The 18,383-nt window shown below is 39.7% G+C and overlaps 1 protein-coding gene across 1 annotated transcript; it reads right to left on the bottom strand.

Moving 5' to 3' along the window:
• Positions 1–568: 568 nt before the first annotated feature.
• Positions 569–15,253, bottom strand: LOC133883367 (isoleucine--tRNA ligase, cytoplasmic-like). The gene is made up of 27 exons (XM_062322678.1): positions 14,495–15,253; positions 13,764–13,829; positions 13,542–13,685; positions 13,153–13,349; positions 12,449–12,611; positions 11,603–11,714; positions 11,277–11,376; positions 10,843–10,921; positions 7,836–7,994; positions 7,494–7,583; positions 6,564–6,697; positions 5,584–5,743; positions 5,394–5,477; positions 5,020–5,232; positions 4,793–4,918; positions 4,193–4,330; positions 3,997–4,100; positions 3,581–3,644; positions 3,284–3,372; positions 3,064–3,205; positions 2,739–2,802; positions 2,592–2,659; positions 2,189–2,311; positions 2,047–2,112; positions 1,497–1,602; positions 1,010–1,101; positions 569–933 (listed from the first exon to the last, which is right to left on the bottom strand). Exons 1-27 carry the CDS (start codon positions 15,026–15,028, stop codon positions 832–834), a joined length of 3,519 nt encoding a protein of 1,172 aa, XP_062178662.1. The 5' UTR covers positions 15,029–15,253; the 3' UTR covers positions 569–831.
• Positions 15,254–18,383: the final 3,130 nt, after the last annotated feature.

Here is an 18,383-nt window from a genome sequence, read left to right as displayed (position 1 = left end):
ATGCAGAAGGAAAGGATCAGGACAGCCCTTTGTATACACTTCAATCACGCTAAGAGATTGGTATGACAAACAGTCACACCAATACTACTACCATAACATACAATCACACAAAACTCCTAACATGACTCAAATCTGCTATATCGGTTGACTGTTATGACGCCATGCTTCCGTCGCACTTTGATCACACCAAAGAGATTGACTTGACAAGTGAGAGATTACACAGTACCTTTATCGTGATAAAAAAGGTTAGTTTGTAAAAATTTAATTTCTTACGTACCGATAATAAAATATTAGTTTTAAATAGGCTAAAAAAAAGTACAGAACAGACAGTAGAAGAGAAATAGAGCTGCGACAGCACCCTGGGGTTAACAGGTCAGGCATCCGACAGAAACAATTCGCAACAGCAACCTAAAAGCGACCGCGACTGAATTTGAGAACTGAGATTTGCAGTAACATCAATTGGTATTCATTCAAAAGTAGCATCAACTGGCGGCCACAGGCCACGCGAATAACTAAAAGATTGCAGCAAATAAACGTCTAGCAACTAGGGGCGGAACACTGCAGTGTGTGGAGTTCAACCTTTCAAACTGTTCACAATTCACATATGAACCCATAGTCTGCTCTTTGTACATTTAAATTCACATGTGACCTGGAGAGCAGATGTAAATTTAGCTATAGCATACACTGAAATTTTCACCTCCCTTTCGTCTTTAACAGCCAATGAATGAAAATACACTACTATGGTGAGGTGCATCAATAGAACTGGGCCCTTTGAACTGATTGCAGTGAAAAAAGACAAATCACTCAAAATTGGGAATCTGCAAACAAAAATCAGGATCGACTAGCCAAATAAAAATCCCCTACACTAAGAAAGACATGTTTTCCCAGTTGTAGACTGATTGGTGGATAACCTTCAATGCAGTCAACCGTAATCTGGAAAAATGGAGACAAAAATATAAGGACTGAGTAAACATACTGAAAAAAAAAAGGAGCGACAACTCTAGCTTACCATGCCATTTCCAGCATGGAACTCGTTCTTCAACCTGGAAATAGACCTTGACAAAAGATATACTCTCAACGCCTCCACATGGTCACTGTTGCCTGTTTCATCAGAGTACATGCATACATTATTCGCACAATGTCCTGTATCCACAGGACGGCTCGGTATCAACAACTGAAATACTACCTCTATTCTTTTTCACTTGTCATTTAGAACATCTGACACAGTCTCCAATACACGTGTTTTAACATTACTTTTAGTATTATTTCTTAGTGAAATTTGTTAAACATATAATCATATGAAAGTACTTTCCCTGGCAAAGCCACTCATCGTTTGTATGTCTCAAATCCTAGCAATTGTGTGTATTAAAGGTCAAAGTTTTTGAAGTTTGACTGCACAAATTCTAAAACGACATCTATTTGAGAACGGAGGTAGTACCAGGTATCTGCATGAATAATTCACAATTGTACTCTTGCGCAGAAACAGCAAGATTTACCTGAGGCATGAGGAAGAAAATTTGGTGAAAGCACAGGGGAGGACCTTGCAATGTATATGACAAACGACATGTCATGTACATTGTGCGACTCCTCGCAAATTACTACCTGCAAACCAAACCAATAACTGCAGTTAGGCTAAATGTTAATGAGCGTTTTAAATTCTTTCAACATCAGATTACTTAACATATGTAGACTAGATAAATCTACAAGCAAGTTCACGAAATGAACTCTAAATATTGCCCATGCAAAAATAAATGACAGGCTTTATACAAGATAAATGCTACACCTGCTGGCTTGTCTTTCAAATAGCTGCTCTCACAAATTAAGCCAAGCAAAAGAAAGATTTCTTGGATCTACTTAGGCATATTATGAAGAGAAACCTAAATCTTAAAGAAGGCTAATTTCCATGGAACTGAAAAAACATCATCGTAATACAGATATCTCTACAACCCAAAACTATTATTGATAAAGATATCAAGGCTGCAAAATGCATTATTCGAGTTAAATTTGAAGATAATTGATACAACAAGGTTGAAGATCCAAACTCACAACATCTGGTGGTGCCATTTCCTTCGGAAGGAGTGATGAACCAAGTGCGTCTCTAATATACTGATCCTGTACAGAATGAAGTAGTTTTCATGTAAAGATGTTCCAAAACAAGAATCCTTTAGATCAACCGATTCTAACTGACCTGTGACTTCAAAATCTCTTCCAGCTTATTTTTGTCGTTGTCCGTAGGTTTGTAATACACATCAACTGGATCAGTAGGTTCGAGTTGAGCAGTCTTCCGTAACTTTTGGATTCTGTTCACAACCTAGAAAGAGATGCTTATTTTTAGTCATATTAAAATGTAACTTTAGCAACAAGCAATCAAATGATCATGGAAGTTCCAGCACAAAATTTTCATATTTTTTGTGTGATTGAAGTGTGGTACTATGCCATTATGGTATATATCCGGCATAATAACTAAATCCAGGCAATAGGAAATGAGCTTTATGATCCAGCAGACAGGAACGATCCTATCATATTTAAATTTCAGTACAGGAAACAATATGTCTCAAAGCTTAGACACAAATAAAGAATTTATCAACTACCTCTCGAGCAACTCCAGCTTCAAACAATGACTGATCAGCTCGTAGATCCAATATGACTAAAACGTCACCTATAACAAAAACAAGAAAATGATGTTATCGAAGAAGATTAGTCAAACTACCAAGACAAGTAGCATATTTATGACAAACCATCTCCTGCGGCATCAATCTCCTTCTCTGACACATTTTCAGGACGCTTGAATTGTCGGACCACCTACAGATATAAAGTTGAACCGGTAAATTGTGGAAATGAAGATGCAGCAGATTGAAAAAATAACTTCTGAGCTGACTGATCTTATATATAAATAACATTATTTTTTTGGTCTTATGTACTACACGGAACAAACCAACACAAATAAGTTTTAAGTCATACACTTATGCATATTCTTGAGATAAACTACTAAACTAGCACTTATCTTCCAATGATAATCTTCAAAATGATATCGCTGGCAACTGTGTGTGCATGGCATATTACCTTAATATCATCTAGCTTCAAGCAATGACCAAAGAATGAAATCTCTCCACTTTTCTCAAAGGCTAAGATCTGTTCCTGAGTCATTTTCTTCACCTCACTTGATACTTTGCCCATGTCTCTCCCAATTCTTTTGCCTAGCACGCTATAAAATACCACAAGCACTCAGCAATGGATAAGAATGTGCAATAAGCCAATAGTTCTTACATTGAAGTACGCCTACCTGAAATTGGGTTCGGCCCGCAGGGAAGCATACATAAAGGGGTCATTACATGGAGTGACAGTCTTAACATTCATCTCCTCCATAACATACTACATGGTACAAAGTAGATGACGTCAGCATTCAATACTTAAGAGATAAAATGTAATGAAAACTATGTATAAAAAAATGAAAAGCAATTGATCCATCTAGTTTTTTTATACAAATTAAATCCATCTAATTGGTGACTGCAAAACAGTTACATAATTTCAGAATGGAAGATTAACAATCGCATTGTTAATAGGTTTCAGTCTAACAAACCTCTTTTAGTTTCCCAGTGATGTCTTCAAGAAATTCATTGTCTGGATGCACAACCACCATCTCCCTGAAACTCAAATCAGTTAAGCCACATGGCAAAGTTGAATGCTACTAAACGCAACATGCTTTTTTTAACAAGGATCACAGAACATAACATTTAGCATAAAACTCAAAAGACTGCATTCCAACTGACTTCAATTTGAACCCTCTTGATATTTATACACATATAATTCAAGTTCCATGTACGTTAGTGCAAAGACACAACTCAAATCGCACAGATGTCATGCCAACTACTACAACCGAAGCTCCTCACATTTCATGCTTGCAAAGACAAAAATGTATAACCGAAATCTGCCAAAGTGATAAGCATTGTTATAGAAAATATGCACATGAAAAAATTTAAGGGAGTCTGGGCATACTTGAGTGGTGTTTTGAGAGCTTTGTTATGCCGTTCACGAATATTGCGTGCAAGATCAATGATGGTCATCATCCTATTTACACTTTGCTCAACACGCTCATCTCTCTGATAATGTGACAAAATCAGTTGCACATCAAGTCATAAGTAAATCTGATAAAACAAGGACACAATAGAATGTTTAGATGAAAGACAGTTACCTCCCCAGTTGTTGAAGGGAACTTGCAGAAATGAATGCTCTCCTCCGACTTACTTGACACCTTCCGCAGATTTTGATAAAGAACTTCAGTAAAGAACGGTGTAAATGGAGCCATCGCCACGCAAGTTGTTACAAGTGCCTAGATTTTCATGACTAAAATGTCTTAGAGAACTGGAGAAAGAACCACCAAAAAATAAAGTGTACATGATAGGGGATTATGAATATATATATATAAAGTGCAGAAATAATGTAATAGGTGGTATTTGGTACCACAGGATTATTTCTGAGGCTCAGATTAATTTCCTATCACAGTGAAGAGCAAAGAAGTAGCAAAAGAATCATCATAATGCCTTCTGACAGCTGGTAAACCACCCTAAGTACAGAAGCAATGGAAGGGGGCAAAAAGCTACTGAGGAAATGACTCATCAGTAAGTCTTGATGCAGTCCTAGATAGCATGAACAGATGAAGACAGCTCCTAAACAGGAAGTGATGCATGAGCTAGCTTTGAAATATAATTATTCTTTGAGTAATCCACAGACAATTTGCAGCAGCATTGACCAAATGAAGCTGGAAAATGCGCGCTGCTGGATATTTACTTACATGGTAGAGCGTTGAGAGAGAAATTCTGCAGTCTTCTTCTCCAGTACGTCCTTTTAACCGTTTGCGGTTGAAACGCACATATATGTTAGTAAGATTGTCAATGTATTTTACCAAATATGGCACAACCTGCAGAATAGGAAAGCTATTACATCAAGTGGTCATAATGAGGAAGATGAATTCATAGATCCAGGGAACAAATATCCAAAAAAATATGTTAAGCATTCAACCGTGTAGAGGCGATATGCATCCATCTCCTGGTGAACAAAGCTGACTAGACTTTCAGTTGCAGAGTTTATCCAGTGATCTAACACATTGGATGACTTTAGAAGGACCGCTTGATCAATTGGAGAAAATGTGGCAAGACCCTCAACTTCAAGTCTCTTTGCATTTTGAACAAGAAATCTATATGCATTATACCACGGGAGGAAGACATCTTTCACCTGATCAATTTAAAGCATGTCAAATTGAGGGTAGTGTTCTTTTCCTCGAGGTAACAATTAAATCGTAGCATTTTGATAATTGATATCGCATGATCCATATGCAGACCAGTAGCCTGCACAGATGGTTAATGGAGCACAAAGTTTTTAAGAAATCAACTTACAACACCATAAACACCGCTACGTTTAAATCGTAGAGACTCTGCACGTACAACTGGAGAATTTATCAAATATAGCCTCAAAGCATCCTGGAAAGAGAAGAAATTTCAATTTAATTACAAATTGAAACAGAGTTGATATGCATGTATCTTCTGATAACAGCCATCGACTAGTGTCAAAGCAACCATAACATACCGCTCCATACTCATCAATGAGTTCTGTGGTTGCAGGATAATTCTTTTTACTCTTGCTCATTTTCTTACCATCCTCAGCCAAGACAAGACCATTGCATATAAGATTTTTAAATGCAGGCTTCCCAAACAGTGCCGTTGAGAGCACCATCAGAGTATAGAACCTGCAGGATGAAGTTGCAACATAAAGGTAAAATTATATCACTATTAATGAGTATGGCATGAAGTAAAGTAAATAGTCACAATTGCAGGCTTTGAGCACCATATACATTCTATACCAAAATAAATGAGGATACTGTTCTTATCAGCTGCAGGAACACATGTAGCACAGTAGCAGGAACTAACTCATACGATAAAGAAAATGGAAATATGAAGAACTAGATCAGATTCAAATGTGTAGATCAATGCAGGCTACTCATTTCGTAAGGTGGAACGACATAAGTATGAAGTGGAATAATTCAGGGCCTTTTAGTGCATAATATCAGTAATATCATATCTAATGGTTCAGTTCAAACAAATATCATGTCTAATGGTTATAAATGATTGTTAGTTTCAATCCCATTTTAACTGTATTTCTCATTTGATAAATTCTACATCAGCAATACATATTTGTATGTACACCAGTTTATCTGAAAACATAAGAAAATATAGGGCATGTCTTCAGAGAAATGAAATATGTTCACTTATTTTGGGGGGAAATGCTGCATCACAGCCAAAACGGAATGAATACTCCTTTCCTCACCAAGATTTCGGAAAAGAATGGTGATGTTATAACTGGACAAGCATGACAGTATGAAATGGAACCAGGCCACCCAAGCACAAACATCACTTAACAAAGTATATTAACTTAAAAATGACTGCCAAAGAAGATTACTGAGCAAGCAAGAAAACAATATCAGACTTGCTATCACGATTCATGAATAAATGATCATGTCTTCTGCACAAGCAAGGAAGCTTCCAAAGATTCTGAAGGGAGTAACGAACCATCCTCGTGTCTGGTCCAAACCCTCTGCCACGAAATTGCCAGGAAAATTCTTTTCAAATAGTTCACGATTCTCGAATGGATAATGAATGTACGCATATGGCATGGACCCACTCTCAAACCAGCAGTCGAAAACCTGGGGAGCAACATGATTGCTTAGTTAAAACCATTTCAAAATTGAAGAAAAAGATCTTATTCTAAAAAAACTTGACCACGGGGAGAAGACTTAGGGAGGTACTCACACAACCTGCGAGCACCCGAGTTAAGCCTGGGTGGGCGGCCTCTCAACTAGAGGCTCTACTAACCAAGCTATTACTCGGTTCGCTAAAAAGTAAAAACGCACTTATTCTCAAACACTCGCATCGACATTGACAAACCACATGCTCACATGCATATCTTAACCTGAATAACACATCAAACAAGCAGATATAGGTGTAATCTTACAACACAGCAGAGATTAGGTACACAATTCAGCCATCTATTGCACACCACTTTTCTATTGAAATTCAAACTTCAGTGGGAACTAATACTAGCAACCACTTCAGAAAAACCAAGGTACAGTAAGAGGAAAAGGCACAAGCCCACAAGAGTCTCACCTAGATTCTTACAAGTGATTACTTCACCATGTCTACGTAAAATTCAAGAACTTGACTGATATGTGTAAGTTTACGGTTTAAAACATAAGTATATTTTGTTGCGACCAAAATTGCTAAATTTCACTCATATTAGAGATTACTAGGAGCAAACATTTGCACTTAAATCATCTCAGATCTACTGCAATATACCATTTCCACCTCTATTCTACTGCATAATGGAAAGGTAGTGAATCAACAGGTAAGAAAATGTACCAGGACATCAATGTAATGTTCAAAGAAGATGTACTGCACATGTAAATGGAATGATCCCTAGTTATGGTTCCAAAAGAAACTTACATCCTCAACACGTTTGAGCACCCCATACTCAGGTCCTCTCCTAGAGGGAATCGTAATATCATCAACATAGTGTCGGTGAAGATCGGTAATCTGATGACATTTTTTTCATTAAAAAAACAAAGGTTACCACAACAAGTCTGGGGTTGGTATTAGGGCAATTTAACAATAACAAAAATGCCTGTTAATACGCAGTATGCTACAAGAAATGTCCAATCAATAAAGAATGGGAGCATGTAAAATGTCCATCATTGTTCCGAATCTTCAAAAAAGATACTATAAAATCACAGAATAGAATATCTATGTCATCATCAAAAATATTTTGTGTACAGTAGAGATTTTAACCTTGGCACCAGATAATTTTTCAAGTTTCTCAATGGAATCCATAACAACAATTTCTTCACCATCTTGGCTAATCCACAGTGGAAGTGGAGTACCCCAGAATCTAGTTCTGCTAACAGCCCAATCACGGGCGCCTTCAAGCCAGTTATGGAACCTTTTTTCCTGCATTCATGCATTGTTAACAATAAATCAAGTTAAAACATACACATCGCATCACCACTCATTAATATATTGTTGCTAACCGCACCTAAGATGTCAAAACAGTTTCATGATAATCAATATGCAAGCTAAGAGGACCGGACCAAGCACATACAGTGATGAAAAAATCGGCCGATCAGCCGATTAATCGACTGACTAATCGGTGATCAGCAGGGCAACGAGTAGATTAGGGTGAAATCGGCTCTAAAATCGGTCGGCCGATTAATCGGTCTGACAGCCCTAGTGGGTTGACCACCAAGTAATCCCCTCCCTCAAAACGAGTCGTCACATCCTCCAGTAGCGGCAGCTTCTCGTGCCAGCCCCTCACGCCGCTGCCGCTCGGGCCCGCCCCTCACGACGCGGACTGTACACGGCACGCCACGTCGAAGGAGAGGAGGCGGCGGCCCGGGGGGGGGGGGGAGGGAGTTGGCTGCGGTGGGGGAGGAGAGGAGGCGGTGAGAGAAAGAGCAAGCGGAGGCAAAGGCGGTGGGGAACTGAGGAGGCGGCGGCGGGGAAACGAGGAGAGAGGAAGAGGATCGGGAGGGGACTCAAGGGGAGTTGAGTAATTGAAGCCCTAGTGGGCTCACTGGCTGCAGTTGGGTTGGATTTATTTTTCTCATTTTCTTGTCTCTTTTTCTGTAGTTTTTGTGTCGTTTGTTTACACATCTTTTATACTTACATTCGGATGTTTTGACGTGTGTTAATCATAAATTAATTTGTTATTTCAGAAACACTTAGCGTCTTATACATGTTTACATAAGTACTTTATACCAACCAATTAATGATCGATCGATTAATTCAGTTAATTCCCGATTAACCGATTAATCCCTACTCCCCGGCCAGCCGAGCAGCTACCAATCACCGATTTCTTTAACAATGAGCACATATGCAAATGAGTATGAAGTACATTATCCAAATATAGAAGATGAAACCGTTAAATTTGTCCAAGTACGAATCACAGGTCAGCCAACCTTATCATTGGGAATAACATTGATAGTCTTATTTTTGGATTTGTCATAATGAGGTAGCATATATTGCTCTAATGCTCCCCAACAGGCATTCTTAAAATACATCAGACCTAGTTTCTGAATAAATGCAAATAGTGCCTTCCTAGGCTTTCTGAACTTCATAGGGTTTACTGGCTGGAAACACGGTCCAGCGGCAACCTAGTCGTTTTCAAATATTCAGAAACCAAATGTTGACCTTTCGATTAGATGCTATTACAGAACTTATATAACTTAAATTAAAGGGAAAACTATAGATCATCCCCTGCATTTTGGCCTGATCTTCATTGAACTTTACAATACCACTCAAATTTCACCCTGAACTATGAAACCAGATATATTTTACCCTGAACTTTACAATACCACTCAAATTCAACCTGAATTATAAAACCAGATATATTTCACCCTAAACTTTACAATACCACTCAAATTTCACTCTGAACTATGAAACTAGATATATTTCACCCTAAACTTTACCATATGGCTCAAATAACACCCTAGCCGGCTTTGAAGGGTGGTTTTGCCTATGTCGCAAATCTGAATCGACGGTTAAGCCATGCGGACTGACATATCACTTAATCTTGTTTTTATTCTTCTTTTTTCCAAGTGGTTTTGCCATGTATTGACTCCGTCATGTTGCTTCTTAATCATTCGATGTCTAGCTGAGCTAACACGGACTGCCGCCAGAGCCTGTGCTATATGTCACTTACTCTTGTTTTTATTCTTCTTTTTTCCAAGTGGTTTTGCCATGTATTGACCTGTTCATGTTGCTTTATCATCATTCGACGTCTAGTTGAGGTAACACGGACTATCGCCAGGGTCTGTGTTGCCACGTCTCCGTGAGGTGGACGGTGAACTAGACCAAATCAGCCATGTTAGTATGCCCTTGTGGCAAAAACATTCATGCATACACACCACATAGGCAAATAACCCTCCAAAACCGGCTAGGGTGTTATTTGAGTGGTATTGTATAGTTCACGGTGAAATATATTTGGTTTCATAGTTTAGGGTGAAATTTGAGTGGTACTGTAAAGTTCAGAGTGAAATATATCTGGTTTTATAGTTCAGGGTGAAATTTGAGTGGTATTATAAAGTTCAAAGTGAAATTTGAAGATCATACCAAAGTTCAGGAGGTGCTATGTAGTTTTCCCTAAATTAAAATACTTCCACAGGCCACTGTGAATTAGCCACAACTCGTGTTTATCAATTGAAACCAATATTCTCCTGTAAAAAGTGAGTGCAAGAGTAACAAGTAAATGTTATACACTTTGCGAACAGAGCAGCAGCTCGATTAGTGCCTACAATAGAGGGGGCGCACCGATTTTTCAATACCTCCTTGAGAAATAGGTTTCAACGAGTTTCCCGGTCAAACAGGGTTCGGTACTCCCCTACTTTAAAATTAATATATATATATACTCGGGGGGAGTCTCTCCTCGTGGTCGAGAAAAAATGTTATACCTTATATCATAACGGCGTACACACCACCAAGAGACTAAGACTAAGACTAGGGTGACAACTTGGGGAAGAAACAAGATCAATTCATTCTTTCTTGATCATATTGATGTGCCTAGACTCTTTATATAGAGACAGACTTAACAACCAAATCACTCAAAGGTAAACACACTTACCTAAACAACCTCTCTGGGGATATAACCCACCTGAGGATGCCCTCATAGCCATCTGATCATGATCTCACAAGTCTCAACACACAATTTAACAGCTATGAGGGGGAACCTCCACATGGGATTTGTCCCTACAAAAGTTTCTTCCTGAAAGAACTGCGGCAGGGGTAGGAAACCATAAAATACCTTAACATAATCAGGCACCCAGTAGGTCTCCTTGTTACATTCCAGCAATTGGTCCTTAATCTTCTCAACCTTGACAAACCTATGGAAAAGCTTTTTCAGGCCTACATTCCTCAAATAAAATCAAGTAATGCAACAGGAAGATCATAACGGTTACAAAAAAATAGATGAAACAAAGTAACAAAAAGGATTCAGAAGAAGGCTTATTTATGCATCTGCGATTGTTCATAACTTTAACATGATGAAATCATTTTTTTTTTTAAAAAAAAGTGATTGTTCCATGTTGTAAGAGAAGCAAGTAGATGGACTGGAGTGTCACATTATTAGAATATGAAGGACAAAGGCATCGGTACTAACTTAAATCAAGCAGAATGACAAAATCATCAATTGTCAGCATATAGACAAAATAGATTTACACAATAGTAGCAGAAGATTACCAGCTTGGAACAGCCCGATAAATAAGAGGAGTACCCGAGCGCCAACAAAAAGGATAAGAGTGTTCGATGCTCCCTTTACTAACAAGTCTTCCTTTATCCTGTTCATGTTATTAATCACTTTTCAGAGTGCAATCATCAGGAAGAATAAATATATACCCAGTGAATCATATTAACATTAGAAACTCTATATCTGTAGTGTTTGATCGCACTGGTGTATGAAATCTGTAGATGGTAGTTGCAGAAATGCTGGTTGGCAACTAAAAGCATAAGTATTATTTACAAACTACAGTTATGAGACCATTGAAAACTGAAGTAATAACTTTCCTTAACAGCACTGATGATATCCTTATCGGCTTCTTTGACATGTCGCCCTTTAAACTCGGATACTTTTTCTGTAAAGCAACCATCATCATCAACAGCAACAACAAGTCCAGCAGCCTGCATGTGAAAAATCCATCAGGAACAAAAATAAATACTAAAACAAGATCATTATTGCAATAGCAGCAATGACTAGCCAGAGATACAAGGTGCAAAAAGAAGATGTACAAGGTGAGTCATACTAAATAATAAAATAAGAGCAAAGAATCAGATGGTGCATTGCACTCCACATCAATGAGATGGTTTGCATGGATCAAACAAGCAATACGGCAAGTGCATGCTCCCTTGATAATTCAACAATGCTTTGGAAAAAAAGGAAGTAGAAATCCCAGAATTCAAGACAAACTGTGAGCATTAGGAAAATAAGCAGTGTTATATATTCAACAACTTAAATGTGAATAGTATTACTTCCAGTGGTCTAAAACAACAGTTGTCAGAAAAAAAAGAACAGCTTTGAGAGGTGTTGGAAAATACTGGGAGTGTTCTGTCAAAGCTTCTCATGTAGTTATCTTTAGTTGTAGCGCGCTGGTGGATGATCTGCTAATGTCAACACTGGTAAAGGCAGGGGCATGGCGCAACCATGGCCACCATGCCCCTCTTACAAAATTGTTCTAATGTTCATAAGATGTTTGATAGTTTCACTTAATAAAATGGAAATGGGCGTTTTGCTGCCTCGCGCTTCTAAAAAAGGACTTCACTGATCTACTGATCTTCTCTTTTCTCTCAACCTTAAATACCTTAGCAGAATATCAATTAGTCTAGATATTCATAGTGTAAAGAAGAATTAATCCAACCTCAATTATCCCAGCAGCAAGGCAAACACGATGGTCATCTTCACCAAAAGCAGGAGCACAGTGGACAACACCAGTTCCACTATCATCAGTTACATAGTTATCCGCAATCACTCTAAAGGCAGTATCTTGAAACTCCGTGAAAAAATCAAACAGAGGAGCGTATCTGCAACCGGAGGAAAAAAAGCGACAGTAAAATGAATGGAAAAAAAACTCCACATGTTTACTGTAATTATCCTGGGCTATCACATGAAATTGAGTTTCTCAAACAATGCTCGATAAATAATGTCCACTCATAAAACTATGCCACACTACGAAAGTGGAACACGTTATTTTAATAAGCTACTAACCAAAGCAACATCTCCACCACAGGCAGAAAATTTCTGAAGTAACACTTGAACGTCAAATATCGAAAGCAACATGGATTGTTTGCTCACACAAAGTTAGCAGTGAAGTCTTCAAAAACAACTCGTGGTTAACAAAGGGATAACCAGAAGGTAGCTACATTTATGGAAAAACTTTATACTCCAGCCACAACTCTTGTATCTAGCGTTGAGAATTTTAGTTCAAGAGTTCTACAAATCACTTACTCAAGTGCAGGTAAAAGATAATGCGTGTAATTCAAAAGCAGCTTCCATTATGTAGTGGATATTTGATCCCATGCAATCAGATACAAACATAAGATTGATCAAAAGAAAACTACTCACTTTAGGCCAACCAAAGATGAACCAGGAACCTTTGCCAATAATTCATATGATTCCTTATCCAAACCATCTGGAACAGCTTCAGTGTTGCTTCCCTTAGAAGATGGTTGCTTCTTTCCTGAAGCTTTGGCCTTAACTGGCAATTGACCAAGCCTAGATTCCGCAACAACGTATACTGCTCCATTTGACTTGTCCTTAACCTGTTTGTAACACAGCATACATCCTCAAATAGGAGAAGCAAACAACAAACAAGTAGAGAGGGGCATGAATAATGGATATCCCTTTGTGACAAAACAACATGGGGCAGTATCTCAACATAGAGCATAATAGACAAACAGCATGTCAAATATGACAAAATGAAAAAAAATGTTCAGAAACAGAAAAGCACAGACCTTGGCATACATAAGGTTGGCATTGACACACAATGCTAGGTTACTCGGAAGTGTCCAAGGTGTTGTAGTCCATGCAACAAGAGCCGCATTGTCCGGATCACCAACAATAGGGAAAGATAGCATCACCGCTGGGTCTGGAACAGTCTACGATACCATGTAAAAATAAGTTATTACAAACTACAGCAACAGGAAACGAGCTAGATCAGGATGTCAATAACCAACCCTATAGTCCAGCGCTGCCTCAAAGTTTGACAGTGCAGTTTTGCAGCCTGTGCTGTAAGGCATCACCTGGAACAAGAAGAAGAGTTCAGGAGGTTTTAAGGGATTACCTATAGTATAATGAATAAGAACAAAACTCAGATACATTTCCTCCTTTTAGAGAGGACAGCTTAAATTGCCAGACACTCTATACAATTCTTGTTCTTTTCCTCTTTTGGAAAGAGCTTAAGGCAACTTGACCAGAAATAATATTTGCTACACACAGCAAATATCCTCAAAAAGGAGAGAAGGGCATAAAAAATAGAGATCATTAGAGGAAACTTCAATGCACAAACTGCCCTAAAGTCGATACATAATTAGTTAATTACTGTGAATGACAACACCACCCTGCCCCAAAAGAAACATCCGCATGTGCAAGCCCCAGCTCAACAAATTAGTGCCACAATCCCTTAATGAAACCAGTATATTAAGCTAAACAATAAAAGCTGCACAGCATCAACTATGTGAGAGGCACTCCTTGTATTCAGACACTGTGAAAATTGCAATGTCCTAAAAGTTGCCTACGGTTTTAATTGTCACACATGGCAATTTTGAACCCAAAATAAATCAAATAGTTAGCAGTCGCATAGTCATGAACTTGTCCCTGAATCCTAAGCTTGTCCAACTTCGTGTAACAAACTCAAAACTATAAAACAGACTAAAAAATTATCCACGCGTGAGATTAGATAAACGACCTTGAAACCCTTGTAGACGAGGTCCTTCTCCCAGAGCTGCGCAAACACCCACCAGACGCTCTCCATGAAGTTGAGGTCCATGGTCTTGTAGTCGTTCTTAAAGTCAATCCACCTCCCCGAGCGCGTGACGATGGCCTCCCACTCGGCGACGTATTTGGTGACAATACTGCGGCACGTCTCGTTGTACTTGCCGATGCCAAGGTCGAGCACCTGCTGCCGGTTGGTGATGCCGAGCGCCTTGTCGATCTCGAACTCGACGGGGAGGCCGTGGCAGTCCCACCCGAACCGCCGGGAGACGTGGCGGCCCCGCATCGACTGGTGCCGGGTGACCACGTCCTTGATGGTGCCGGCGAGGATGTGGCCGTAGTGCGGGAGCCCCGTGGCGAAGGGCGGCCCGTCGTAGAAGACGAACTCCTCGCCACCCTCCGTGCGGCGGAGCTGCTCGTGGAAGGCGTCGAGCTCCGACCACAGCTGGAGCACCCGCTCCTCCTGCGCGGGGAAGGAGAAATCCTTCCCCTCGCATACGTGCTCCATGGCCTCTCGGATTTCGAGTGGGGCGGCGGCAGCGCCGAATGGGGATCGGATTTCGAGTGGGGCGGCGACGGCGTAAGGAGCTAGGGTTTCGGGCGATGAGGCGGCGACGGCGAGGTTGGGTTATGCTTGCGAGGAGGTAGGGTTTAGAGCTGGAGTTCACGTGCTGTGGGCGTGCTTCCTTCCTTTGCCGTCCGCCCGTCCGAAGGAAATTTGCACCTTGATCCCTCGACGGTCTAACTTCTGCAGTTTTATAGTCACAAGTATAACTTATTTTTCTTTTCGCGGGTGCAGTAGTAGTCAAGTAAACATTTTCTATTTTCGCGGGTGTAGTAGTTGTCAAGTTACCCTATAAGCCTTGGAATTGCACATGTACTACCAATATTAATAACAAATTCTTTAAGTTTTCGGTCTCATTTTTTCTCTTAAATAGGGTCTTAATTTAACTACTGAAGGTGTGTGGGTGCCAGAGTTTGAACTCTTATTACCAACTGCACTACAGCAGCTCCCTATTTTTGGACTAGTTTGGATCTCATGAGTTGCCTATGCACATATAAAATTAGATTCAAGGGTATTAATTCACAATTCTACTTGGTTGATAAACTATAAAAATAATTTAGTTCTACAGAACCAACAGAGCGCATATAAAATACACATACAAAAGACGTATAAGCTAACCGGACCAAGAAAAATGCCTAATGAATCATGTAAGGATAAATTCACAACAATAGGAGCATGTCATGTGTCTACACCTATCAGTTACCAGTCTGCACTAGGCAAGGGCCGCCACAGCTATGACAACGAGGAGCACCTCGCTCGGTCCATCAAGGTAGAGTCCCTATACTGTTTCAACAATCATGACCCCCTAAATCTCCCACTCGACCATAGCAACATATTGTTCCATGTCGCCCACATGCGTAAATGAGGCTAGTGGCGGAAGAGGAAGAAGTAACAACGGAATGTGCGGGTGAGGATGATGATAACATGTGGAAGAGACTACTAGGGTGGCACTTGGCGAAAAGTTGAGCTCCTACTGCATGAAGAGCCAAGACTACTGAAGAGAATAATGGGTAATACCCGTGAAACTAATGCAATCCATATAAATTCAAATTTCCGAATGGAGGCAACACATCCCACCCTTTGTAATTGTATTATAATTCATCATTTTTGAACCAAAGTAATAGGAATCAAGACAACCCTTAAAAGAAAATTGGTATATTTGACACTGATATCCACTAGTTTGAATTTTGCTATCCAACAAAGCTGAGAACCACTGGAATATGGTCAAAAGGTCATATGACATGGCTTTTCCTACATTGTGTGCAGGAAATGACAAACTAAGATGAAAATAGAGACATGGACGCAAAAGAAGGGGAAAAAAAGAAAATACCTAAAATGACTTAAGCCCAATCCAACCCACCCATTCATTGAATTCCCACGTACTCTCCTCATGAACCCTAAACAAGTTTAAAGACTCCTAGTGCATTTAACTATTATTCTTTTAAATGTTCACAATATTGAAAACATAGAACTACCACGGGTTATTACCTCCGGTCGAGACCAAATAACAAAAAAAATTGAACTTGCCGGGTATACACAGCAGCTCATGTTTAGAAGATTGATCCTATGGTGTTGTTGAACGAGATTTCGAGCATGCCTGCAGCAGCTAAGATAGAAGGTGGTGTTGGGCAGAAACAAGGTAAAGCTAATCTGATAGTGGTTATGCGTCTTGATTCAAACTTGTTGGAGAATCCTATACCTGCAAATCCAAAGGCTGGGACATCCAAATATGTAGGAAAATCTAAGAATAAGTATTTTTTTACATGTTACACTAAAGGGCATCAAGTGGTAGATTGCACTACGGTTTTGTTTTTGTGAAATTTGTGAGGGGGGTGACCATGTGGCTCAAAAATGTCTTGTTCTTAAAGAGCCAAAGATGATTGCTCATTCTGTGGGATATGTAGCGGACGGTCTTGGCTTCTATTACATACCCCACGCACTGATTCTGGACGTCAAAAATGATCATAAGATGGCTTTGTTAAAGGTGCTTAGGGGAAGTATAACATCAACTCAACTAATTGCTCATCTTTACCTACTTATTCCTGTGAAGTGGAACTGGGAAGTTTAGGAACATGATAACAATGAGTTTGTGGTACCATTTTCTTCAAAGGCTGAGCTTCAGTGAACTATGACGTATGGTGGTGCTGATATAAAGGAGTTGGGAGTGCATGTTAAATTCGAGGAATAGGAACAGGAGGGCACGATCTTGCCTAATTTTTGGATGCGGGTTATGGGTCTATCGAAAGATTTACGCACATTTCAGATTCTTTGGGCAATAGAAACAATGTTTGGTGCTCCTCAGAAGGTTGACATGGTGGCAACTAATAGGAACGCTTTTGGCAGATTGTTTGTAGCGGTCCTTAATCCAGACCTTATTCCAAATCAGATGGATGTTGTTATTGGTGATCACTTTTATGAGCTGAGGTTTGAGGTGGAGGGGGACAAAGAAAATATGGGTATGTCCTTTATGGAGATAGATCAAGAACAACATGACAAAGAAGATGATACGAAGGGGGGAGGTCATTAATCCAAGGATATGATAGATAGGAACACTAAGAGATCAAAAAGTGCCTTTGTGAATGGTACTCAAGAAGAAAATAATGATGATAGCAGGTCCTTAGATGGCCAGATGATGGAAAACATTTCCCTGAATGTTATTTTAGCTACTAATATGCAGAGTTTGATCCAAGGAAAAGTTGATGAAATTATTGAGATGGCCATAGACAAGTTGCTTGGTGAATGTGCCGATAAAGTATTAGAGAAGGATATAGATTCAGTTTTGGTGGACAATCTGGTGCCCCATAGGATGTTCGTTAGGTGGTGCTGGAGGCGAGGATTTACAATAACATAGATGTTGTTTTGTAGCTGGTGTTGAACAAGCAGGGTGCGAGGGGGCATAGCGGTGCCCAGAACACGGATGATGTTGAGCTGTTAGTGTTGATGCTGTCTCACTGGTGGCCAACGCTGAACCAGAGGCTTGCGATGTTGTACCTCAGGAATCGATGATCCTAGAGGGGTTGAGTGCTTGTGTGCCTCCCGACGGGCTAGTTGCACAATTTCACAAGAGAGACACCAGTACTAACAAACATAACCTTGCAACCAAAGGCGCCAGATCTGTGTTAACTCCGACAGACTTTGCATCAACCCCGTTAAGGCCCAGCAAAAGGAGAGTGAACTCTGCTGATGAGGACTTGGTGGAAAGAGCGTAAAAGCTTGTAGCCAAGAAAAATTGGAGATCATCGAAGGTACAAATCAAAATTCCTTATTGTCTTTCTCAGATCAGTTTATCTCGAATAAT

This window comes from Phragmites australis, chromosome 10, assembly GCF_958298935.1.
Source record: "Phragmites australis chromosome 10, lpPhrAust1.1, whole genome shotgun sequence".
NCBI classification, from domain to species: Eukaryota; Viridiplantae; Streptophyta; class Magnoliopsida; order Poales; family Poaceae; genus Phragmites; species Phragmites australis.
Note: the sequence above shows the minus strand (reverse complement) of the source record. Positions and strands in the feature narration are given on the sequence as shown.

What these genes read in the sequence shown, in the direction of transcription:
- LOC133883367 (XM_062322678.1), bottom strand. Translation starts at nt 15,028, where the DNA reads ATGGAGCACGTATGCGAGGGGAAGGATTTCTCCTTCCCCGCGCAGGAG. An exon ending in TTGCTGCTGGGATAATTGAG is followed by an intron (nt 11,715 to 12,448) that starts GTTGGATTAATT and finishes TTTCACATGCAG; the next exon opens with GCTGCTGGACTTGTTGTTGC. An exon ending in TTTTCTTCCTCATGCCTCAG is followed by an intron (nt 1,102 to 1,496) that starts GTAAATCTTGCT and finishes CTGATGAAACAG; the next exon opens with GCAACAGTGACCATGTGGAG.